Source organism: Caretta caretta, chromosome 3 (genome assembly GCF_965140235.1).
Source record: "Caretta caretta isolate rCarCar2 chromosome 3, rCarCar1.hap1, whole genome shotgun sequence".
NCBI lineage: Eukaryota > Metazoa > Chordata > Testudines > Cheloniidae > Caretta > Caretta caretta.
The window spans coordinates 114,550,792-114,577,158 of record NC_134208.1 but is presented as its reverse complement, the minus strand read 5'-3'; the positions used below and the strand labels follow the sequence as shown (position 1 = coordinate 114,577,158).

Genomic DNA, 26,367 nt, shown 5'->3' with positions numbered 1-26,367 from the left:
TATTTTTTTGCTCATTATTTTAGAATTAGGATAGAAATTTGCCTTCTGGCCCAAACTTGTGAGGTGCTCAGTGTCTTGGTATTACCTATCCTCCATCTGATTCTATGTGGGTTGGCTGTGATATCACAAATGGGATTGTAACTGCTTAATACAATTAGGTAGGAGCTGAAGCAGAGCTGTGAGGCAGAAAGGCCATTTATTTAGATTTCTGTCAGCCATGACAGGAAAGAAAAACTGAAGATTGTTAAATTGAGGTCTAATATGGTGCTGTCCTTTCATTTTTGAATTAAACTGAAAAGTTCATCTAAAAGTTAATATGAAAATGAAGACATGTCTCCTCACATGTCATGCTGTCACTTTACATGCTTTACAATAAGCTTTACATTTCAAGATTTTTCCTCATACTGGAATCATACTTTACCTATTCCTGTTCTTTGATGAATCCTGGGTTCAGAGCACATTGAATCTTCTTTTACCTACCTTTTCATTTTCTTGAGATATATTTAAAAGATGTTTTTTAAAAAACAGCATCTTTATAATCCTAAAATATGGTGTCTCTAATGTTTCACTGTTAAATTCTTTGAGTAATTTTCAGTAATCTCAACCTAAATTGTATTTGTAATTCTGAAAGCACCTATTGGCAGATTTAAACTTTTCAGTCCAATTGCATCCCTTGTGTAATTTCACTGAAGTCACAGGTGTTACAGTAGGCCCTCTGTTTTTGCCTGGTACAATATCCCAGGGTTCTTGTTACTGATAAAAAGTAGGGGAATTAATATTCAGGTAAACTGATGTCAGCAGGAATGTAAGAGCTTTTAATAAAGCGATCTTTTTACAACAAAGCCTCCATTCAGATGCCATACCAGTACCACCTAACATTTATTGGTGACACTCCAAGTCTGTGAAAGAAATAGGGGAAAGGAGATCTGATTAAATCTGCTGTTGTCTGCATAAAAAGGGGGAGAAGGGTTCCAAAGCTATAGCTCCTTTTTCTGCAGGCAGACAGCTATACAATCTGAGAATGTTAAGTTATAAAATCAGCATATTAGTATCCATATTAAAGCTTAATAAAGCTAAAAAATAGAAGTTGAAATGCACACTATGAACTTGATCTCCCTTCCTTGTGCTTTGTCATCATTTACACCTGTGCTGTGTGAGTGTAAACTGCTACCAAATGAGAATCATGGCATTTTGTATTCACTTTCTATAGGTCTAAGTTATTAAGGTTGCCTGACCCTTCCCTGTTTTCAGTTGCTTATTAAATTGCCAAGCTTAAGGCCCTTGGGCTGAAGTTTTTCGTGTTGCCTGTCTGACTCAGGCTGAGTTTATTTTGAAAGATTCAGCAAAAGTGGTTCAACTGTTGTTGAGAATGAGATTAAGGAAAAATATGGTTCAACTATTTTGTTAATGTTAAATTCCTACAACTGTTTCTTTTGCATTTGTTCTTTAGAGCATGGATTTGAAATTTGGCAGGAGGTTGCTCTGGTGTCAGGGATGTGCTTTTCCTTGGACTAATTTGGGTGGATTTTCAAAATTATAAGTCTGTGAAAATTGTTTCCACATGCTCAATACAGGTTGGTAGCAAAATTCTCCAAATATTCTATGTCCACAGAGCATGTTCCATCCTGGGTGAACAGGACTTCTGCAACTGCTATGGGGCCGAGCACTGGAACTGAGGACAGAGAGATTGTTTCTCCTCTTTTTTCAATGCTACCCCTCCGTGCTCCTCCCAGGCATTGTGGAGAAGGAGGAAGCAGTATGATTCAAATGTGGGTGAGGAGCAGGAGAGGAGGCAGGGACAGGCACAGTGGGAGACAGGGACAGAAGCAGAAGGAGAATGGAACTTTGTCTCAGTCGAGCATAGACTGGACTGTGCTGAGGGAATGAATCAGGAAAGGAATGCAGAGTGAATGAAGCTGGTTTCTGTAAGACCTGCATCAGTTGTTGCGGAAGTTGGAAGATTTGTAGTGGAGCTGGTTGGGAGTTTCCCGTTGGAATGACTTCCCACGAAAAAAAAAAAAAAACACACCTCAAATTTTCTTTTGGAAAATTGAGTTTTGCTGGAAAGTTTTGATTTTTCCATCAGAAAATCATTCCCATCTCCACAGCTCCCCTGCTTCTAAATAGCCTACCAGGTGGGCTGCTGGGAAGCCTGACTCTGCAACAGCCTGCCTGGTAGGCTGCCTCAGACCTGGGGATTCAGGCTACTCAACTCCAAGGCAGCCCTCCAGGCAAAATGTTCCAGAGCTGTGGCTCCCAGGGCTTCTCAACTCCTTGGCAGACCACCAGGTGGACTGCTCTGAAGCCAGGGCTTCCAGGGTCTCAGGAACCCAGACGACCCCCAGATTGCCTGGCTCCATAGTGGGTGGGCTGAGAGGGTTCCACACCACTCAGGGAGCCTTGGAAACATTTTGAAAATGTCAAGACAAAGTGTCATTTCATCTCTCTTTTGGAACAGAATAAATGTATTTGGGCTTTCCCACAGAATGGGAATTCCCCAGTTTCTGGCCAGCTAGAGTAGGCAGTGATTGAGGCAGGGAACTGCAAGAAGTGAAAGTACAGTCCCATGGTTGGGGCACTTGAATGTTGCCCTGGGGATTAGAATCAGTCCGTGCCTCTGCCACAGAATTCCTGTGTGTTTCTGGGCAAGTTGCCAAAACCAGTGTTTTCCAAGATGCCTGCTGTTTACCTAATTTTCTGGATGCCCGTCTTGAGAGACTGGTGGCCTGATTTGTAGAAGTGCTGTGTTCTCACAACTGAAGTCAGGGGGAACTGTGCTTTGAACACAGAGTGCTATAAAATTCTAAATATTTCTAGATATCTCAAGTTAGTCCTTCAAAATTAGTGTTATTTTTCTGGCCTTACTTCCTCTGTGCTTTAGTTCCCCCATCTGTAAATTAGTGATAATACCACTTCACTGTATTGTTTGAAAATAAGTCAATTAATGTTTGTAGAGTCCTCAGTTCCTAGAGTGATGAGTACCATAAAGAGGCCACAAGGAAATTAATAATCCTGTGTTCATTGTTGGATCTGGAAGATGTAAAGCCCTGGGACCACACATCGAATGTTGTGCTTGTATATTTTATATACGATTTATGTTGGCTTTGGTCCTCCTAAATTAAATAAAAAACACTTCCAGCCATCCTACTTGCTGTATAATTGTTGCAACTGAAGCATCCCTGTTTGTAGATGAGGTTTCATAGCATGAAGATATACCAGTTTTCTCCCTGGATGAAGCTGGCACATCATGCAGCAGTTTACCAGTATTGCCACTTAGACATAATTAAACCTTGCATTTAAAAGTTAAGGACATGCTTCTGTCTCTCAAGATTCAAAAGGGCATGGGATTAGTTTACATTGTAATACTGTTTTAAAAGCCTCTGTGTGTGTTTTAATTAATTAAATCTTAGCTTTTGGAGAACTTCCATGGATTTTTTTTCCTTCAGCCTGTGTTGTGAATTTAGGTTGCTTATAGTCAAACTTCTGACAGAGCATGTTCAACTAACAGACACAAACACACTGAACTTATTTAATGCTGAACAGGCAAAAACATAGGAACTCAGATTTTGAGGGACAGGAAACTAACTGAGTGCTGAAAGCTGTTTTCTCTACCTTTCAAATCAGAGAAAGGCAGAATAATAAATCAGTGTCTTACGTAGAATGTTTCTTCTTTAGTTAAATATGAACAATTCTGTTTCCTCTGATGAATAACAATTCTATTTTTTTTTAAAGAAAACGACAAACCTCCACACAGCAAGGCAGGACAAGATATTGTGCTGCAGTCACCAGTGGACTGGGTGATTTTGGATGGCCGAGAAAGCTTAGATGACCATGGAATCATACAATATGAGTGGACTTTGCTGCAAGGTGACTCATCAATTGATATAAAGGTACATATAGTATTGCATGCAAAAATCAGTTATTTGGCTGATAATTGTATTCAGTTCAGTTGTAAATGTAGATGTTTAATGTTAGTCTATTCACAGAGATGTGGTTCGTGATCAAGTTAGGATGAAAAGATTAGAGCCTCATTTTTCTGACTTGCCAGTAGTGATGAAATTGTATAATTAATGGTATGAGAAATTATGGTCAAATAAGTAGATTCAAAAATTCTCTTAATATATTTACTCTCTCTTCTCCAGACAGCTTCTTTTTCATGGCAGTTGTTCAGCTTCTAGGATCCAGGGTAGGGGTACCTCAGTAACTTAGTTATTAAAACAAGGTATTTTCACCAACAACTTGTTGGAAGAGCTCATGGAGAAGCTCGAAGGAAAAGTCACACTAAGGACTATCTCCAGTAGGCCACACCAATCCTAAGAGACTGTTTTAATTTATTACTAAGGTTTCCAGTACAATTTTGTTTAGTCTTGAAATTTAACACCAAGGTAGGGATACCACATCCTGGCCCAGCACCTGAATGCTGCCATGGCTGCACAAAGGGACCAGAAGAGACTCTTAGCTGGCTGGGGAGACTTCCTATGGGACAGACATTGCATAAGGTTGTGATAGTGGCTTACCCAGGACTCTTCACAAGTATGAGCATTGAGGGCATGTCTGGGACTCAGCCAAGGGGAAGAGGGGGATGTCAGGGATAGGAGGGAATGGGCCACAGCACATAATGCTACTGAGATTCTGGGTAATGCTGCTGCCCATATACAGGCCACAGTGGTCCCTGGAACACCCCAGAATCAGGAGAGCACAAATGCCATTTAAAACCCCCTCAGCCAACCCTTTCCTGGGTTGCACCTGTGTGTGCTGTGCCTCCAAGAGGTGCCGCACACAGTCAAATTCTCCTCATTTACACTTGAGCAAATCTGATCTAACTGTTGACTTCAGTGAAGTCACTCTGTATTTGAAATGGTGTAACAGAGAGCAGTATTTAGCCCAACAGCTGTCAGACAATGAGGCCGTGTCTACGCTACAAAGTTTCATCAGCAAAAGCTGCCTGTTTGGCAACAAAACAGTGGAGGTGTACACTCTACAAAGCTACTTTTGGCGGCAAAACTCTGCTGTTTTGCCAACAAAATAAAACCACCTCAGTGAGAGGCGTAAAGTCTTTTGCTGCACAGTTAAAGTGACAAAGCATCATTGTAAATACTGCTGTTTGTTTTGTTGACAGAATTGGCTTCCGCCAGTATCCCACAATGCCTGCCGTGACATTCTGCTTACTTTTTGATCTCTACAGGCATACACCCCTCCCCTTTCAAAGCTCTGGGCAGGGGTTCTGGAACACTTTTTATAGAGGGGGTGCTGAGAGCCATTGAACCAAATTGTAAACCCTGTATATAATGGAAACTACTTCAAGCCATTCCTCAGCATGGAGAGCTCACAGAGCTGCTCAGGATGCCTCTCCTGGCCGCTGAGGAGGCTGTGGGAGAACTTGGAAGGAATCACAGACAGAACCATAGGCAGGCAGAGCAGGCTGCTTTGGGAGAGACTGCTGTGCGGAACAGAGCCGGGCCTGACCTGTGTGAGGTGGGGGTTGTCCCCCTCCCCCTGCCTCAGGATAGATCAGTCAGCCTACTGTCTCCCCTGCTCCGACACACCACTCTTCTCTCCCTGCCCCCACATGCTTCAGTTGAAAAAGTAGCTGACAATCTACTAGTATGCCCCTGGAACAATGGGATTGAGAAACCTGCATCATGTGACACTGTACGTGCCCCATGAGGCATTGCAAACACTCCCCACAGCACCCTGCCCCAGTTGCACAGTGGGATAGCTGCCACACTGCACTGCTCTCTGTGTCGATGCAAGAGCTGTTAGTGTGGATGCACTCTGCCGACACAAGGAGCTAGTGTGGACATGCAACAGCGGTTTTAATTAAAGCGCTTTAATTAAAGTGGCATAACTTTTGCCAACAAAACTTTGTAGTGTAGACAAGGCCTCAGATTTTTAGTCCCTTGGGGGATAATTTAAGGTTTTACTGTATTTGCATATGGATTCTTATTAAAGGTCCCCATATCACAGCTAAAAAAAGTGCTTTATAAACTGATAAGAAAGCATGTGGACTTCTCTGATGGTTAGTCATTGAATTTATGTATTGGAATATATCTATTGCCACACTACTTGCAGAACATACAGAATGGCATTTTCAGAAACGCTCAGCGTTAGTTAAACCACTCCTGAGCAGTTCTGAAAATCTCACCTGCTATCACCAGACCCACATCACAAAAACTGCAAACACAACTGAGCCAATTTCCAATCATCCCAGTGCTAAATGACTAGAGGTGATTTCAAAACTTGAGTCTGTCACATGTCAATGTATCATTGCTAGTCTGTTTATCTTAATTTAATGTTTTGTTGATGTGGAATTTAGAAGGTCTGGAAGGCATTAATTAGGTATGCATTCTCCATAGGGGAGTTGAATGAAATTCAGAGAATACCTTTTACCTATTTTGTGGATAAACTGAATCGCTCATTATTCAGGCCCCTTTCAGGATCACTACATTTAAATAATTTTTATAGAATAGTGTTGAAAAGAATTAGTTGTTATACAAAAACCAAAAATGTGTTTTTAAAAAGTTCCTTTTAATTAATATGCACTATGGGAGTATGCTTCCAGAACACCAAAAAAATCTAAATCTAAAGTTTGTATGTTAAAACAATATGCATTAATATTTTTATCTTTGATTCAAACCAAAGTATAGTCAATAAAATGGAGAGGTCAATCTTGGAATTATATAAGCTTGCAAAAGTCACATTAAAGTCAACGGTAGTTTGGTGTGTGAAAGGACCACAGTACTGGCGCCAAAGTAAATACCTGTGAAAGAATAGATCTGCTCAACAAAAATAAACACTTTTCACAAATTTATGCTTAATAGGTGAAATCCTGGCTGCATTGAAGTCAGTGGGAGTTTTTCCATTGTCGTTGATTAATTCAGGATTAATGGATAATTAGCAGAGATCACATTAATTTATTAGAGTTTAGGTAACATTCATAATTATTCATACAAATATTCCCTGGTTTTTTACCTTGACTTTTATTTTGGTATTTGACTTTTTTTTATTGTCCATTTTTAAAATGGTACATAAATCCAAAAGCACCAAGGAGACTGGGGTTGTGTGTTTAAACAAGATAAAAGACAGCTGTTACATTGCACTTACGTACAAAAGAGCAAGTAGATGGCACAGAGGGAGATAGGGGTGATTATAAACAGATCCTGTCATATTGCAGCAGGCAATCAGTAGAAAGAAACTTTTCTTTCATGATAATTTAGCTAAAGAATAATTTGCTTGTCAAATTGCTGCCTACAGAACGTAGTCATTGAAGTATGTGACAGGTGGCTTTTTATTATAATTTTCTGGGAATTTGCTGCTTAGTTTCAGTCAAGGATTAGAACAAGATAGATCCAGGACCCTATCCCAGTGGAAGGTGGAAAAAAAAGGTCATTAGGCTTGTAACAGGGCTGGCCACCTTCCATGCACCCCCTTATCGCCACGAGTGCTTCTGCAGCATCCTGCTAATAATGTCTCCCTCAAAGGCCTTCTTATACAGACTCCACATGCTTTTTTCTGAGGTCAAGAAACCTCTTCTTGGTATCTTGGTTTATTCACGGAAAATAACTCAAAATAAGACTCTAAGTGCTAAATTAAAGTCCCACAAACAAACATTTCTCTTCCGACTCCCAGGCTTCCCTGCCTGGGGAGCTTTTGCAATTTCCATTACCTGCTCAGGGTCCATCTTGTATTAGCAGGCTACTCCCACTCCTTCTGCTAGAATCTTAACTCCCAGGACTCTTTTTAGCTAGAGTCTCAACTCCCAGGACTCTTGCCCACTCCTAGCGGTCTCTGATCTCTTCCCCCCTGTGCCCACCTGCTGCCCTTTATAGGGAATTACTTGATCCTACTCGGGTGAGGCTCATCCTGTAATCAGGATTTGGTTAGCCCTGGGCTATGCAGCCCATGGAGCAAACTACCCTGCTCCAAAATAAGAATAAGTAACATCAGGGAGATTAATTGCATGAGAAGAGAAAAGTGAATTTATCAATAAACCATGTTATAAAGCAAGCATTAATTCTAGAGTGCTATTGTCGTATGTGCTGAAAAACTCCTGAGGTCTTTCAGGTTTTAAAAAATAATTGTAAATGGATAAAATGAAAGAATTCCACAGAATTTCTCTTCATTTTTATTAGTGTTCAGCATTCCTTACATTGGGCTCAGTACTGTAAAGTGCTCAGCATTCCTTACATTGGGCTCAGTACTGTAAAGTGCTCAGTGCCCCCCAGTATATACCATGTATACCCTCAACTCCCATGTTGAGTATGTCACACTTTGCAGAAGGTGCTCAGCACCACAAGTCTGTTGAGAATAAAAGTTCTAGAACGTTCATGGCGGTAACAATTAAGCATCATCATACAGTAGCAAATACTAAGTAACACTTTGAAATAGGCACATGCATGAAAGGTTAAGTCATGACCCATACATGGTTTTGGAAGATTTATATGTAAAAGTTCTACTTTGACAATGAACAGATCTGTGTAGTGTCCCACTGATTTCAGTGTAGACTGTAGAAGATCCACATGGGTGAAAGGGTGTACCCGTGCAGAGCTACTTGCTCACTGAGGCCTAAGTTTTCAACTAGTCCAATTATGGAAGAACCTTTTCATGTCCCGAAATTACTTAACCTTACTATTTTTTCGATTACACCATTTTTAAAATGGAATATCACACTCTAGGAGGATAGGGAATATGGTTACAATATGATAACTGCATTTCTCTGGTATGATAGATGCTTGTCTTCAGTTTGTGCTTCAGGATGCACCTGGGACTTGTGGTTATCTTTAAATAGCCATGCGTTCTTCATTTGTATAAATTCACCATTGGTTTTTAGCTTACTGTTTTCTAAATACTGGAGAACATGTTACTGTGTCCATGGCTGGTATGTGGAATTGGTGACTAGACAGTTGGTGTCAAATTAAAAAAGCCACTCAACATTTTATGGAAACTGTCATTTTATACTGGTTTTTTTAAATTATTGTTACATTAGTTTATAGGGTAACAGTCATTTCTGTATGCAGTTTAAATTAATATTAACTATAAGACATCCTTTTAAAAACATTTATGTTCCAATGCCATTTATAAATATTTATTAATATTTATTTATTTCATATTATCAGAAGTGCCTTGATGAAACGTTGGGCACCTTATACAATTTATAAAAGCATAAAAAAAGTTCAGTTTAAAAATTTAACACACTCACATTAAGGAAAGCCCATTTTTGCAGTGACTATTAGTGAATTATCTTATACATAACATGCTAAAAAAAATTATTATTTAAATTACTAAAGAGGCATTGAGCCAAAAAATTTAGGTGAGTAAATATACTGTAGACAAGAGGCCTGATTCTTAGTACACCAGTGTCACTTTACACCTCTCTGGTGCGTTACGTAGACCTACATTCCTGTTCTGTAGTGAAGTGATTTTTAAAATTCGCCATTTTTCTTTATTTACTGTTTTTACAATTGAAATTCCTTTACATTTTAATGGTTTTTGAGTCCTTTTAAACATGGCAGGCATGAATAATTGAATTTCAGTGACCGTATGTGGGGAGTTAGGCACACTACACTAATTGTTAACTTGATTTGTGTGCATAAGCACTTGCCAAGATTACAATTCAGCCACAGCTATTCCAAAAACGTTTTAATTCATTCCTCAAATATTTGTCTTGCTCATCTAGATATGTTTTTTCCCCAGAACTATGTAATATTAGTTGGTTTTGGTTAGTTTTTTAACAGTTAATGCTATATAAAGAACAATTTAAGGTGTTTTGAACTAACATCTCTTTCCTTCTTGACATTATTCTAATCATTTTCAATACAGCATTGCTGTACATATTGTTGAGCATTTTCAGTCCAGGTTCTTTTAGGGTATGTCTACTCTCCAGCTGAGAGTGTGCCTCGCAGCCCAGGAAGAGAGACTTGTGCAAGCTCACGAAAAATAGCAGTGTGGATGTTATGGCATGGACAGCAGCCGGCATGGGCCAGTTGCTTGAGTCCAAGACTACCTGGCCCTCTGAGTCTGAGCTAGGGTGGCTAACCCAAGCTGCCACCCGCTATTTTCAGCACACTAGCTTGAGCAGAGCTTTTGTGAGTCTGTCTACCTGGGCTAGGAAGCTCACTCCTAGCTGCTGTGTAGACATACCCTTAAGGGCTGGCCTACTTGGGGAAATTGACTGGAATTGCTATTGTGGAATAGGCTGTTCTGCAATAGCTATTCCAGAATAGCTTTCCATGTGCACACTCTGTTCTAGAATAGAAGTTATTTTATTCCAGAATAATGACTCTGTTTCGGAAGCCCAGTAGTTATTAGGGAGTACAAGTGACTTTTGATCAAGAATAGTTTTCTATCCCCATTGGTTTTCTCCTGTTGACAATACCTAATGAAAATGCAACAAATTGGTTATCATATGGATTTTGGATGATGCCCTGTATTACAGCGTTTAAACAAAATAAGTAGCTTCAGCTATAAGTGCAAGAGCAAAACAAGCAGTGACTGGAGACAGCAAATCTACATGTACTATTTTTCTAGACACTATACCCGGCAGCCCATTCTGCATGCTTGCTGAGCCTCTCTGATCTTTACCTTGTTCCCAGATACCCTATTGCGCCATCAAAGTTTCTGTGGACCACTCCATTTATGTCTTGCCCTGGTCCCTTTGCTGGTCTGTCTCAGTTCCCATCCCACCACAAGTACTTTCTGGCACATTTTTTTGCCCTGTCTTTTAGTGTTGTGTGCCATAATCCCTCTGCCCTAATGGCCCTTTCTGGCACTCTGTCATCTGTGTCTTGGCCACTCTAAAACTCAGGCTCTCCTTCCTTTTTCCCACCTGATAACTCCAGTGCTTTGTCTCTGGCTACATCTACACTCAGACGTGGAGGTGTAATTTCCAGCTCAGGTAGACATACCCACGCTAGCTCTGATTGAGCTAGCGTGCTAAACATAGAAGTGTAGCTGCAGCAAGACCGTTCCGAAGGATGTGCTAGCCACTCTGAGTGCAACCCTGCCTGGGACCGTAGGAACTTGGGGAGGCTAACTTGTGCCACCACAACTATACTTCTATGTTTAGCGCACTAGCTAGATCAGAGCTGGCATGGGAATGTCTAACTGATCTGGAAATCACACCTCCAGCTCAAAGTGTAGACATACCCTTAGTTTCCTGAAGCAGCTCCAGAGTGCTCTCTCAGCTTCCACTGGCTCTCCAATATCCTCTGTCTCAATTTTCTTTGGATCCATCCATGTTTCAAATACTGCCAAGTCAGAAGTCTTAAGTATCACACAGTTGCAATATGTAGTGTGGACAGGATTTTAAACATGTTCCCTAACTCCGTTAAAGCCTTGGGGTTAAGATTAAGGTTCCGTTTCCACTACAAATTGTACTTGTTTTATAAATATATTAGGAGACATGTTCAAGGCTTAGTCTGGTTACAGAACATAGGTAAACATCCCTTCTACCTACAAATTGCAATGAGATTCCACTGCTGGATCCTCATTTGGATTGAAGCCTTAGAGATTATTTTTTAAAATACATTATTTATCATATTTTACATTAATGTACACTTTGGAGCATTAATAATAATTGAAGTGCAAAGGATCAGACTCAGGGGTAATGGATCTGCAGAGATTTCAGGTCAGGGGATGTACGTACAAAGGTGGCATAAAGCTCACGTTTGCAGTCCGCTAGTGCTGGCTATGTTCAGGGCAAGACCCTCTGTGCAGAGATACACCAGCTGCAAATGGCCCCAGGAGGCTAATGCATAGCCAGTGATCAATATGATGCAGAGATGTCCCAGCAACCCCTCTTTATCTCTGATCACACCCTCTTTTCCTCTCTAGGGAAGGGGAGCATCTATATCATATTTGTACCACTGGAGGATGCCCCTTGTATTGAGTAACTTTACTGTCATTTATAACTAGATGTGAATATAATCTTCTGTATAATAACTGTGGTGTTTTCCTGAGGCAGACTGAGAGACTGTGGGCTTTGGAGAAGGCTTGGCAAGTGTTTAATCATTCTGAGATTATGGTTCCTAGGCTGCAGACACTTACTGGTCAAACAAATGAATCAAATAAGGGGAAACTATTTGTTAAATACAGTGGAATCTGGATTTTATGAAACCCAGTCTAACTAATGACCAGTAGTACAAACCATTTTTTCCCCATGGGGAAAAAATAAATCACATTACAAAAGTGATGTTGGTGAAGAACAAGTTGACACCCTTTCACATTCTGATGCCTTCAGTGTATTGGAAATCACTTTGCAGTGATTGGAAGCATGAGAAGAAAGTGATGCAATGAACCATACTGCAACTTATGCACCATACCTGCTGTCATTTTGAGGTGTTCGATTTTTTTGAGCTTTTTGATTTTATAAACTCTTCAATCCCAAATTAGTTTGTAAAGTAGGATGGAAAGGGCTATAATTTAATCTCTTCCTCTCCACAAAAATGAATTCTCTTTGTTAATGTGCTCTTGAGAAAAAAGAGAGCACTTCCAAAATGACAGTTTCAATATTTCGAAAATCTCAACCCAGCAGGAGACGCACCAACAAACAATGCAAGGTACTAGTATGTCCTTAATGAGAACATCATTTTGCTGTTCTCTTCTTGTGAGTGAAACAAGCAGGCTCCTGAAATTTAAAAGATTCTTTAGGGAGTTGCTGGCTCAAAGAATTTGTAATAGCAGCCTAGAGCCTTTCACCTGTTGGTCACCAGTGTGAATTTAGCCCAGGACAGTAATGAACAAAAGTCACTCATCTGATGAGTCTCTTTGTGAATGTAAGCTTTCGTGAGCTACAGCTCACTTCATTGGATGCATACTGTGGAAAGTATAGAAGTTCTTTTTATACACACAAAGCATGAAAAAATGGGTGTTTACCACTACAAAAGGTTTTCTCTCCCCCCACCCCACTCTCCTGCTGGTAATAGCTTATCTAAAGTGATCACTCTCCTTACAATGTGTATGATAATCAAGTTGGGCCATTTCCAGCACAAATCCAGGTTTCCCCCCACACACACACACACACAAACCCACTCTCCTGTTGGTAATAGCTTATCTAAAGTGACCACTCTCCTTACAGTGTGTATGATAATCAAGGTGGGCCATTTCCAGCACAAATCCAGGGTTTAACAAGAACGTCTGGGGGTAGGGGGTAGGAAAAAACAAGGGGAAATAGGTTACCTTGCATAATGACTTAGCCACTCCCAGTCTCTATTCAAGCCTGAGTTAATTGTATCCAATTTGCAAATGAATTCCAATTCAACAGTCTCTCGCTGGAGTCTGGATTTGAAGTTTTTTTGTTGTAATATCGCAACTTTCATGTCTGTAATTGCGTGACCAGAGAGATTGAAGTGTTCTCTGACTGGTTTATGAATGTTATAATTCTTGACATCTGATTTGTGTCCATTTATTCTTTTACGTAGAGACTGTCCAGTTTGACTAATGTACATGGCAGAGGGGCATTGCTGGCACATGATGGCATATATCACATTGGTGGATGTGCAGGTGAACGAGCCTCTGATAGTGTGGCTGATGTTATTAGGCCCTCTGATGGTGTCCCCTGAATAGATATGTGGGCACAGTTGGCAACGGGCTTTGTTGCAAGGATAGGTTCCTGGGTTAGTGGTTCTGTTGTGTGGTATGTGGTTGCTGGTGAGTATTTGCTTCAGGTTGGGGGGCTGTCTGTAGGCAAGGACTGGCCTGTCTCCAAAGATTTGTGAGAGCGTTGGGTCATCCTTCAGGATAGGTTGTAGATCCTTAATAATGCGTTGGAGGGGTTTTAGTTGGGGCTGAAGGTGACGGCTAGTGGCGTTCTGTTATTTTCTTTGTTAGGCCTATCCTGTAGTAGGTGACTTCTGGGAACTCTTCTGGCTCAAGCTGGGCCATTTCCAGCACAAATCCAGGTCCACCCCTCCCCCCCCAACACACAGACCCACTCTCCTGTTGGTAATAGCTTATCTCAAGTGATCACCCTCCTTACAATGTAAGCTATTACCAACAGGAGAGTGGGTTTGGGGGCGGGGGGGGGAGGGGAGAGAAAATCTGGATTTGTGCTAGAAATGGCCCAACTTGATTATCATACACATTGTAAGGAGGGTGATCACTTTAGATAAGCTATTACCAGCAGGAGAGTGGGGTGAGAGAAAACCTTTTGTAATGGTAAACACCCATTTTTTCGTGCTTTGTGTGTATAAAAAGATCTTCTATACTTTCCACAGTATGCATCCGATGAAGTGAGCTGTAGCTCACGAAAGCTTATGCTCAAATAAATTGGTTAGTCTCTAAGGTGCCACAAGTCCTCCTTTTCTTTTTGCGAATACAGACTAACACGGCTGTTACTCTGAAACCTGTCTTTGTGAATGAGTTGCTAGCTTCAGTGTAGCTCCCCGGGGTGGTAGGTATCCGCATTACAAAGTGCACTGTCTGAGTTGGCAGTAACGGGTGTCTTTGTTGGTAGTCTTAAGAGAATATAAGGGCTGAACCAGCATGAAAATAAAACTATCCTCAGAGTTTCCTCCTCTATTCATGAGGTTTGTGAAGAGGGGAGGGAAACTTGTCCTGCTTCTGATCTAGCTGAACATGTTCAGAAAGAAATAAAAAGATCTCCAAGGTTATAAGTGAGACTGGTCATGCATGTAAGTCCGGCAGAATTGGGCCTGTGCTTTTAGTACTACTTTTGCCTTCCTTCTTCAAAACAAGCCCACTAGTTCATTACTTAGCATTGTTAGAAAAAATGCGCCTAAAGAGAAAATCTAGTAGAATTCTAGAATCACACAAATATAGGCTAATTTTACAAAGGCAGAAAACTGAGTTTGAATGGGATAAAACATTTATGAGTAGCACGAGTGCATTACCTGAAGGAAATTGCAAGGGAGTTATGAAAGTAATTTCATAGCCTAGTGAAAACCGCTGTTCATTCTTTAATCTGCTGCCTCTTGCCAAATTGCAGTTTACTAACAGCTACTCTTTGAAGCCAAAATGAACAGTTTAAATTGCTGTGTTCCTGCACATATTGTTCCTCAGAGATTAGTCAGATTATCACACTCACACTGCATTTGTACACAAGAAGAAATAATAGGTTTTTTACTTTGGTGAATGGTGCTAAATACATTTGAAGAAAATGTAGTGGTTCTGAATTTTTTTTTTAAATTGTCTGTAAAACAAAATGTAAGAATATTCAGAAACCCAGGAAAGTCTCTTATAAATTTTTAAATAATATGTTCTCTCAATACAACACAAATTTGTGAATCAAATGGTATTTCATTCCAACATAATTCAATGTTTCAGTTATTAGAAAAGTAGTTTCACAGTGTGAGGAGGAAAGCTATTTGAATATTTTGTCTTTTTACCATCAAAAGTATTGGGCTTGTAGAAATATATATAGAGAGATTACTTTAATATTTAATATATTGACTTACTATAGGTGGGGTAGGTAGCACTCCCTACTATTCAAGTTGCCTCACACTTTCCATTATTAAATGCTGTTTTCAGTTGCTCATACCTTCGCCAAACTTTAACAGTTTGGGCTGACAGTTTTCATGCCAGATGCTGCCTCAGACTGAATCTTTATGGAATAAAGATGAAAAGAATAAAGCAAATTTTGATTCATAAAATCAGTCTTCAGGCTTACCAGGTGTTCACCTGCCTATATCACCTGCTGGATATACAGTCCAGCATCACCTGCCATCATGTGTAACACCTGCTCGATATACATTGAGATATGAGCTTACTTCCCTTGGAAGTTTGGATAGCCTCTCTAGACTCAGAAAAACTTTCTTTTAGGTGTAGTTGGCCTGATGTGACTGCATATTGTGAGACATACCTAGGCTACAGATGAAATGTGGAGAACCTCTTTCTAAAGCACACACTAGCAGCATTGTGGAATATTACCAAGCTCTTTAAATACTTTGTCCATCACTTACATGAAAACCCAGTTTTCTAGCCAAATTGTTGCTACATATTTTTTTGCAGTTGAAGAATGAGGTAAAATAAGCTTCCAAATTGTATTTCACCCATCATCTCAGTAGATACTGTAGACGTTCACATATCCTATTTGTTCTCTTAATAACTACAGCTGCAACACGGGATAACTGAGAACAGAGAATTATTACTGAGACCAGTGCATGAAAGCTAAACATTTGATATTTGCAAGTAGAAGGCATCAAAAGATCTAAATGTTATGAAATTATATCTACGTTTGATTGATCTGGTCTGACTTGAAAGAGAAATATTTTATCTCCTTGAGAAGCAGCTTACAGAAGTGTTTCAACTATTTGTAGAAATGTATGACTGGTCCAATTTTGTTAAGGTGTCTATGTCAGTTAATGTACAGTAGCCAGGACTAGAATTTCAAAAATGAACTTTCTGGCTCTTCTCTTTTGATCAGGTACCACAGCCAGGAACATTGAAGCTCTCTCACTTGCAAGAAGGTGTATACATTTTCCAGCTGACTGTGACAGACACTGCTGGTCAAAAGAGCTCAGATAATATCTCTGTGACCGTTCTTCCAATGCTTCACTCTGCATTAGGTGAGAAAATGGTTGAAATCACAGTTTGTGTGACTGCTGCAGTGTGGCATACCTAAAAAGTTTCTTGGGGTAGATGGGAATGCAGATCCCTATCATAATGTCATTTTTTATTTAATAATAGCTTCCTTCCTTCTGTATTCCTATTTCAAATGGGGAAGGGGTTAAAAACACTTTTGGACGAGGGAAGGAAAACCGTCTTTTTATGTGTTTGCATGATTAATCACTTCATTGCAGATGAACATGCAGGGTAGGGCAAGCAAAACATAGCTTTGGTATTGCCATATGTATCAGGCATGTTATGATGGTATATTGTACATTCAATGCAGGATCAATAGAACATGGCAGGGCATATGCTGTTGTGAAAGACCACGGAAGAAGCAATTAATAAGTGTAAGATCCACAGACTAACGATGATTAAAATTTCTTCGTGAATTTGTATTTAAACTAAAGCAGTTTTGGATTGTTTCTTTTTTTTTTTATGCTTTTAAACTTTCTTCTGAAATGTTTACAACCCAGGTATTGCAACATTGTGCTAGTGCATGAATGGAACCTGAAATTGGCTAGAAAGTGACTATGTATTTTCAAGTTCTGAAACCGAGCCTGCAAGGGGGTGGGGGGGAAGGCAAACAGCATGAATGATGAGAGGAACTTCGATTCTTGAGGTTCTCAGTTTTAGTAATAGGGTCTTTCTACATTAAGGAAATTCGCATCTGTGTAACTATGATTAACTTACACTGGTAGAGCATACTTTGGAATATTACCAGATTAAACTGCACCAGTTCAGTACTTCTCCTTTAGGCATTTGCACTAGTGTAACTAAATGGATGAGCAGAAGAGTGGAAAAGAACCAATTAATAACTTGTACCCTCCACAAATTAATAATATAAATGTACAGTATTCAGGAATTTTCTTTAGACGGTGTTTTTTCAGAAGGGATGAGGTTTCCTTTTAAATGTTCCCCAGAAATGTTTGCAACCCAAATGATATTGATGTGGTTACACTAGTACAGATTTCCTTAATGCAGACAGGACCTGTGGTGTTTTTAGCACTAAAGGTTATAAAATGTGTTTTTCCAAGTATGGTTTTTAGCTGACAGTGTACATTCATACCATGCTTTAACTGTAGTTGTTGTTATGGAGTACAGCAGTGTAATAATTGATCATTTGAGTTGTTCCCGCAGACTGGTTTGCTGTTACAGTGTCCAAATGCTGGAGTTGATAGCATTTTACAAACCAAAGAAACATGCTGGCATTGGGAGGACTGCTGCAAAAGTGATTTGTAAACATCTGATAATTTCAAGGTCAAAATGTGTTGCAGGAAAGCCTTTAATATTTAACAGCAATGCGGAAGTGTCCAGAGATAGACATTCTCATTACCAGAGAAACCTAAATATTAGGGCACGCAGCAATCCATTTCTTTCCAGTTAAGGTCATTTGCAAGAATGTTGGCTCAATGCTACTCATGTACATGCTACATTTGAAATTACGGGGGCTACTCATATGAATAAAGGATGCAGGATCATGTCCTTCATTTGTCCTTTGATGAATTTTGACAAAATACAACACAAAGAAGGAATGCAAACAGCTCTAAAAACAAAATTAATATGCATGTGTGTGCATATGTAAAATAACATACACTCACAGACAGGAAATAAATATCCAACTATGAAATGGTGTGTGCAGCAAATGGAATTAAAGCCCCATCATTCAAAATGTTCCTGTGTATTTGACTTAGGAACTGTCCTGGGTTTTTTAACCCAAGCCAGACTCCCTACTGATAGTCTGGGCAAGTGCTCCAGGAAGCGTGGTATTTGCTGCTCTGGATTTTTGTAGAAAACAAACTGCTTCCCACCATTAAGAGCTGCTGTGCAGAGCCCACAGGAAGGAAGCCAACTGCTGGCTTCTCCCTGCTGTTCGAGTGCAGGGTAAAACTTTTCCTTGAATAGCAGCAGTACTATCTAGCCCCCAACCCGGCTCTCTATTTCTTAATTAGAGAGCTTCCCAAACTCACTCACTGAAAGGAGCAGAAGTGCAGAGCTGGGTAAAGAAAGTCGGGAAAGGGGGGCTATTTTGATCTCCCTCAGTACAGGGGCTATGTTTACACAGAGTTTGAGGTGTTGCAGACCTCTTGGCAGCTAAAACCCCCAGCTCACAAACTCCTGCTGTAGAAAAGCTACCAAAATAGTGAAGAGAGTGCAGGGTCCAGCTCTTCTTTATAGTTCCTGTGTCAACATACATAGTGTGAAACAGCAGCTTCGTTCTAGTCTTTCTGCAGCATTTTATTTTACATGTTGTCTTTCTTGGGTTTTGCTATAACATTGAAATATTAATACCTCTTTAGATTTAGTATCCTGTATTTGGGCTTCCCTTCTTGTAATCTGAGAATTATTCTACAACAGGCTGTGCTGGAGTTTGTTCTCGCTACCAGTTTATCTGTGATGATGGCTGCTGCATTGACATCACCTTTGCTTGCGATGGAGTGGAGCAATGCCCGGATGGATCTGATGAAGCGTTCTGTCAGAACTGTGAGTGCATAGTACACTGTTTTTTGTCCTGGAAACAATGGCTGGGGGTTCTGATAAGAAACGTGGTAATGTGCTCCCTCAGTGCACAGTTAGCTCTCTCTAATCAAAATAGTTATTTAGAGCCTTTCATTGAAAACAGCAGGTGTATAGGGTAGCTGTCTTCTTATTAGGTGTTCAAAAATGAATTGAATTGTTTTTTTAAATCACTTTAGAACTGTTGGAGATCCCAGAGTAACAGATATTAAATCGTTCTCAACAAAACATCTGAAAGATTAGTTCTTTCTTCACTTTCATTCTAAGGCCAGGGTTCTTATTTTCATCTGAAGGAATAGCTGAGAGGTTGAAACATCTAATGCAGAGTACACATCACAAAAAAGTTGTACACCTTTCAAAAATTCAAAATGTTGGGATGTTTAAAAAGGATCTGTTATGGGATCCAGCCAATCCCACTGCCTTGTTATCTTGCATCCCCTAACCCAGTTTACACCACTCTTACAACTTTGACTTTATGCCCTTCTTTTCTTCTGCAGTGGGAATATGCTGTAAGATGCTCTCCCTTCTTGATCTGGTACATTGTTTATTAGGAGCTTAATTAAGATTTAGAAAGGAATATAGTTCCAGGGTACATTAAATTGTCAGTTTTATCCACTCTCAGTTTTATGTAGTGGTGCTGGAGAGTGTTTTTATGAATTGAATTGGAATGATTGCACCTCCCCAACATATGGTATCTGAAGGAAGGATGGTCCAGTAGTTAGATGCTAGCCTGGGATCCTGGAGACATGATTCAAGTCACTGCTCTGCCACAGGCCAAGTCACTTAATTTCCCAGTGCCTCAGTTCCCCATCTGTAAAATGGGGATAGTACTAGTGTGGTGCGGTAATTGGGATCGTATAAGTACCTAAGATTGATTGATTGATTGTGGTTTTTGTGGCTGAAATGGGTAGACACTTCTTCAGAGATGTGCTACCCATTTTGTGAAATAATTAGAGGTTGACTGTGGGATGCTGGTAGCTTTAAACTGCTATAGTCTTAATCTACACTTTACAATAAAGTGAAAAGCATGATCATTACATAGCTCATTGTATTTTAGTTTTATATACTAGCTCTGCAAAAACAGAGATTAAAAGTTAATTTTGTAATTATATCACATCACAGGGCAACCTGTGGGATGTTTTTTCAGTTTAAGGAGAGTTTAGCAAAAAACATAGGAAAGCAGAAAATCCTAAATCCAAAGAATTGGTTATTGTTGGTAGCAGATTTGCTGCAGTAATGACAATGCTGAGATTAAGGAAAGCCTCATTTGATTCATTGCTGTAGCCATACATTGTTCACTCTGAGTTGTCACTTTTAAGAACATAACCCTTTTCAAGGGATTACCTAGTGGGAGCTATGCATCTAAATCCTCTGTAACTCTCTGAAAATTTAGAGCCAGCATCTCAGAAGGCAAAGAAAAACTGTCATATAATAGGGGTCTGAATGCTGAGTGGTATCAGAGTCTGATAAACATGTTAAAACTCCCTCATGCCAAATTCTATCATCTTTACTATCACAAAACTCCCATTTACTTCCATACAAAAATAATAATTGTTTTTATTTCCATTAATTCAGTCAGTCCTGGCCGAAAGACAGCAACTCATGCAGCTGTCAGCACTGCCCAGCAAAGGATCATAGGCCTGACTAAAGATGCAGACAACTCTGTGGAAAACACCCAGAAAAACACTATAAGAAATCAGCCACTACTTTCACTTGATGCAGACAAGTCTAATCAATCACTCTCTCAGGGACCAAAGAAACAAATCAGTGGGTTTATCCCAGGTAAGAATAAAAAAAGAAATAGTTTCAGTTAGTCAGTCTTTATTAACCAAAAAAAGTACCTTTTATTATAGATGGCACCTAGTCAAAAGCAAAATCTTGCAAATATAGGTAATGTGGGGGAAATTCTAGGAGGTTAATAATTATACCTAAAAATTTACCTTTAAAGTTTGCCAGGCATCATTTCTAGCAGTTGGTAAAAAGAAAAGAAAAATTCCAAAATGCTAGAAATACAGTCTAACCAGTTTAGAGGCAAACAGTACAAAACACTCAAAGAAAGCAAATATGGAAAACTGCTGTGCGCTCTGCTGTTATTAATTATTTACCTAGCAGCATACTAGGCAGTTACAGATATGTAGGAAAATAGCTTCAATGGGACTTCATACATAGGAAGGTACTACTTAGTGTGAGTAAGGGTGACAGTATCTGACCCAATGTGAACTGAGAGAAGGAAATTCTTTATGTTATGGTCTCTTCCCTTTTTAGAACTGCACTTTTCCGAGTACAACTAGCTGATGTAAATGTAGAGAAGTCCACGATTTGAGGACTTCAGTAGCTCAGACATAGGTGAGAGGTTTTTCGCAGGAGTGGGTGGGTGAGATTCTGTGGCCTGTGTTGTGCAGGAGGTCAGACTAGATGATCATAATGGTCCCTTCTGACCTTAGTATCTATGAATCTATGTGTCTGATGTAGCACAGTCTTTTGTGATACCTTTGTATTTCTACCAGTGGAGACCAAAAAAAAAAAAAAATAACCCCAAAACCCCACATACTGTTGCATTAGTAGGCAAAGAGGTTTTTGTGAAGAACAATATCACTGTTGGAAGTTATAAAACACTATCTTAGCAAAAGCTTCAGAAGCTGCAGTGAAATCAGACCTTTTAGTGCAGTCAAAGCATAGGTAGTTCCCTTGCCAGGAAGCTGAAACAATCCAATATGTTTAACAAATGAAATTAACTAGAGCCTTTTATTAAAGAATAAGTTACAAGTACACAGAGAGTACAAGCCTCTTACATTTTAATGGATTTTTAATGTTTAGATGTGAGCTTAGCTTCTAGAGATACAGCTGATTAGAAATATGGTTTTCTTTTCTTGTTGCAACAGAACAGTGCTTAGTGCTCCCCGCTGTTGGCCCTTGTAAAGGGCACTTCCCTCGCTGGCACTTTGATGTTTCTTCAGGCACTTGCCTACATTTCATCTATGGTGGCTGCAAAGGGAATGAAAACAACTTCCTTCAAGAATCTGACTGCCTCAGTGAATGTGTAGAAATTCATGGTAAAAATTCCCTCTGTTGGGAAGAAGGGAATATATCTTTATAAAGCATTTTATGTATTTATATTTGCTCCAGCAGTGTAATATGAACTCTGCAACAGAGGCTCTTTAAAATTCTCTATTCTGCCTGAAGTCCTTTTACCTCTTACATTTATTACTAACACCGAAGATTATAACTGAAAGTTAGAGGAAAATGGAATGGTAGCTTTTATTCAGTTTGTTTCCTTTGTGCTATTGTCCACACTTCTGTATTGACAGTGTCTGTTTACCTCTGCCCAGTCAGTTTCTTGGTCAGCTTCCCGTGTTGGCATGTGCCTTTCACACCCACAAAGAGGAAACGGAAAAACATTTCTAAAAACGGGAAACTGATTATAAAACCACAGAAATTGGTATGGGGAGTCAGGGGCAGGAATAGCACCCAAAACTACTTTTAACTCACTTTTTTCAAGGGGGCAAGATTTCCAGCTGACTATGTCTTTCTCTAATTCTTGTGCTTTTACTGTTACTTTTTTATAAGTTTCAGTTAGAATTTAAACTCATTTCAGTTAAAATTAAAAATTTCCTTGTAGAATAGAATCTCACTGATCCACTAACTCAGTACTTTTAACTAAAACGCATGGTAATCTCTGCCCATATCTCAGCAATGTTATTATAGTTTACCTTTCTAAGACTTCATGATTCTTACAGCATATGATACAACACATTCACTAGTATGCTAATATAAGAGTAACATAACTAAACGATACTTTTCAAAATAATTGAAAACAAGTGTGTTTTGTGATAAAGTAGTCTTGAATGATCAGGGGTTAAGCAAATAAACGTACTATGGAAGGATTAGTAATAGCAATGGGTTCTACAAATGCACTGCTGTATAATAAACAACACTCCCATTTTAGTATAGAATCATAGAATCATAGAATATCAGGGTTGGAAGGGACCCCAGAAGGTCATCTAGTCCAACCCCCTGCTCAAAGCAGGACCAATTCCCAGTTAAATCATCCCAGCCAGGGCTTTGTCAAGCCTGACCTTAAAAACCTCTAAGGAAGGAGATTCTACCACCTCCCTAGGTAACGCATTCCAGTGTTTCACCACCCTCTTAGTGAAAAAGTTTTTCCTAATATCCAATCTAAACCTCCCCCACTGCAACTTGAGACCATTACTCCTCGTTCTGTCATCTGCTACCATTGAGAACAGTCTAGAGCCATCCTCTTTGGAACCCCCTTTCAGGTAGTTGAAAGCAGCTATCAAATCCCCCCTCATTCTTCTCTTCTGCAGGCTAAACAATCCCAGCTCCCTCAGCCTCTCCTCATAACTCATGTGTTCCAGTCCCCTAATCATTTTTGTTGCCCTTCGCTGGACTCTCTCCAATTTATCCACATCCTTCTTGAAGTGTGGGGCCCAAAACTGGACACAGTACTCCAGATGAGGCCTCACCAATGTCGAATAGAGGGGAACGATCACGTCCCTCGATCTGCTCGCTATGCCCCTACTTATACATCCCAAAATGCCATTGGCCTTCTTGGCAACAAGGGCACACTGCTGACTCATATCCAGCTTCTCGTCCACTGTCACCCCTAGGTCCTTTTCCGCAGAACTGCTGCCTAGCCATTCGGTCCCTAGTCTGTAGCTGTGCATTGGGTTCTTCCGTCCTAAGTGCAGGACCCTGCACTTATCCTTATTGAACCTCATCAGATTTCTTTTGGCCCAATCCTCCAATTTGTCTAGGTCTTTCTGTATCCTATCCCTCCCCTCCAGCGTATCTACCACTCCTCCCAGTTTAGTATCATCCGCAAATTTGCTGAGAGTGCAATCCACACCATCCTCCAGATCATTTATGAAGATATTGAACAAAACCGGCCCCAGGACCGACCCTTGGGGTACTCCACTTGATACCGGCTGCCAACTAGATATGGAGCCATTGATCACTACCCGTTGAGCCCGACAATCTAGCCAGCTTTCTACCCACCTTGTAGTGCATTCATTCAGCCCATACTTCCTTAACTTGCTGACAAGAATACTGTGGGAGACCGTGTCAAAAGCTTTGCTAAAGTCAAGAAACAATACATCCACTGCTTTCCCTTCATCCACAGAACCAGTAATCTCATCATAAAAGGCGATTAGATTAGTCAGGCATGACCTTCCCTTGGTGAATCCATGCTGGCTGTTCCTGATCACTTTCCTCTCATGCAAGTGCTTCAGGATTGATTCTTTGAGGACCTGCTCCATGATTTTTCCAGGGACTGAAGTGAGGCTGACTGGCCTGTAGTTCCCAGGATCGTCCTTCTTCCCTTTTTTAAAGATTGGCACTACATTAGCCTTTTTCCAGTCATCCGGGACTTCCCCGGTTCGCCATAGGTCCTCTCCTGAGTTGGCATGCCAAATTCTCTAGTGGTTCTCTGAGCCGGACCACATGTACGTCATGTTTACACCTGTGAATAACTAGATGAGGCCCACCAAGCTAATTTTACTTGTGAGCTCAATCAAATTGGCAGTATGTCTCCCAGGTGTTGCAAAGGTAGTGTTGTAAACCACTGTGCTTCAAAAATATATTAAAATGAAGTCTTAATCTCAACCAATGGGACTTCCTTTGCAAAATATGATTTTTTTAAATGTATTAATTAACAGGTGCAATTTCACAACAGACTGCAACGGATCCGTCATCTCCGTCCAATTCAGAGCCAGGTTTGACTTGTGTTTAAATAATTATTTTGTATATTGTCACAAAATTATAGGTGAGAGAAGGTAAATGAAGTGGTTTAATAGATGCAATGGTTGGAAGTTGACAGGCAAAAATCAAACTAGAAATAAGTGCAAATTTTAATAGCAAGGGTAATTAACTATTGGAACAGCTTATGTGTGGATGTGGTACATTCTCCATCACTTTCAATCTTTACATCAAGACTAGCAGTCCTTCAGTGGTATGCTCTAGTTCAACCATAAGTTATGGACTTCATACAGAAATTATTGGGGTAAATTCTGTGGACTGTGTTATGCAGAAGATCAGCAGTGGAAATCATAATGGCCCCTGGTGATCTTAATCTGTGAAGAGAAGAGATTTTCTTTGTGATAAGAGGTTGTAGGAAGCAGTTCCTTACTCTTCCTTTAAGTTACAATGATCGTTAATAACACTAGTGGGGACATGTCACACTTCCCTTCTCCCCTCCACTAGTGAGCTCCCCATCAGTGAACTTGCCTCTGGGTACTAAGATATTCATTGGATAAATTAATGTCTTTGCTACAGGTGCTCAGATACTATAGTGATGGATAGCAATATAAAACTCTATCATTAAACTGATCATTAATGTGTCTGACTGGACTAACCATGGTGTGGATTCTTTAGGACCCTGTCTACACTAGACGAATTACCTGTTGATAACCATGGGCTAACCCATTGTCCCTACATTCCCTCCCCAGTTGGTGTTGGAAATAGTTAGACCACAAAGTAGACAAAGCTTGTGGTAGAAAAGATTTTAGACACCTTGTGCAAAGAGCACACTTTCTGTAAGAGGGTCATGGCTTGGCTCTGTCTACACGAGTGCCCAAAACATTTTCAACTGTCATTGAGATCAGATTCTGGGGGACTGGTCAAAAGGAGATAACTTTCCCTCTGTAGACACACCCTCTACGTTGTGTAATTCACACACCTCCTCTCCAAGAGCCCAAACACATCACTTCTGCATTGCAGCTAAGTTGCTGTCCTAAAGCTGCTTTCCAGTGTGGTGCTCACAATTGGCTGCCTATTATGGTGCTATTACATTTGTGAGGTAGTGTCATGAAAGTTTGCTTGCAGCTAAGCAAACTGGAATGGCAGGCTGGCTGTGAGCACCAGCAATAGCAGCTCGAGCAATCACAGACTATGTAGGAGGCCTGAATGCCCCCAGGACTTTCACTTTCCAGGATTCTGGATGTACACTTCTCTGTAACAACTTTGCATTCCTTGGGTTTAATGTCTCTCACTGTGTCCTGACTGGCCTATGCCAACTGCCTTGCGGCGCTGTTTGGTTAGGGAATTACAACCCTTGATTGAATCCCCAAGCCATTACTTTACTTATGCTTCTGAGGCACACAACAGCAGGAGCCACAACTTAAATCTATAACCAATTTGTTATCTTATATAAAAGCACACTGTATTGGGCACAAGCTGAATTATACATTATGTCACATCAGGAAAAAAAATCATTGCTCTGACTCAGTGCTCCTAAGTTATCTCAGCAAAACTGTCACCCAGGTTGTTTGC

General features: G+C 40.2%; 1 protein-coding gene across 3 annotated transcripts in view; it reads left to right on the top strand.

Moving 5' to 3' along the window:
• LRP11 (LDL receptor related protein 11) overlaps positions 1 to 26,367 on the top strand; it is a 36,098-nt gene that overhangs the window by 3,312 nt on the left and 6,419 nt on the right. Inside the window, exons 2-7 of one of the 3 annotated variants that reach the window (XM_048844263.2) lie at positions 3,733 to 3,890; positions 16,382 to 16,523; positions 18,922 to 19,047; positions 20,656 to 20,862; positions 21,963 to 22,133; positions 24,756 to 24,812. In XM_048844263.2, the coding sequence (XP_048700220.2) occupies positions 3,733 to 3,890; positions 16,382 to 16,523; positions 18,922 to 19,047; positions 20,656 to 20,862; positions 21,963 to 22,133; positions 24,756 to 24,812 (861 nt within the window). The remainder of the gene's footprint in view (positions 1 to 3,732; positions 3,891 to 16,381; positions 16,524 to 18,921; positions 19,048 to 20,655; positions 20,863 to 21,962; positions 22,134 to 24,755; positions 24,813 to 26,367) is intronic. The other 2 variants (XM_048844265.2, XM_048844264.2) reach the window with 2 other exon arrangements.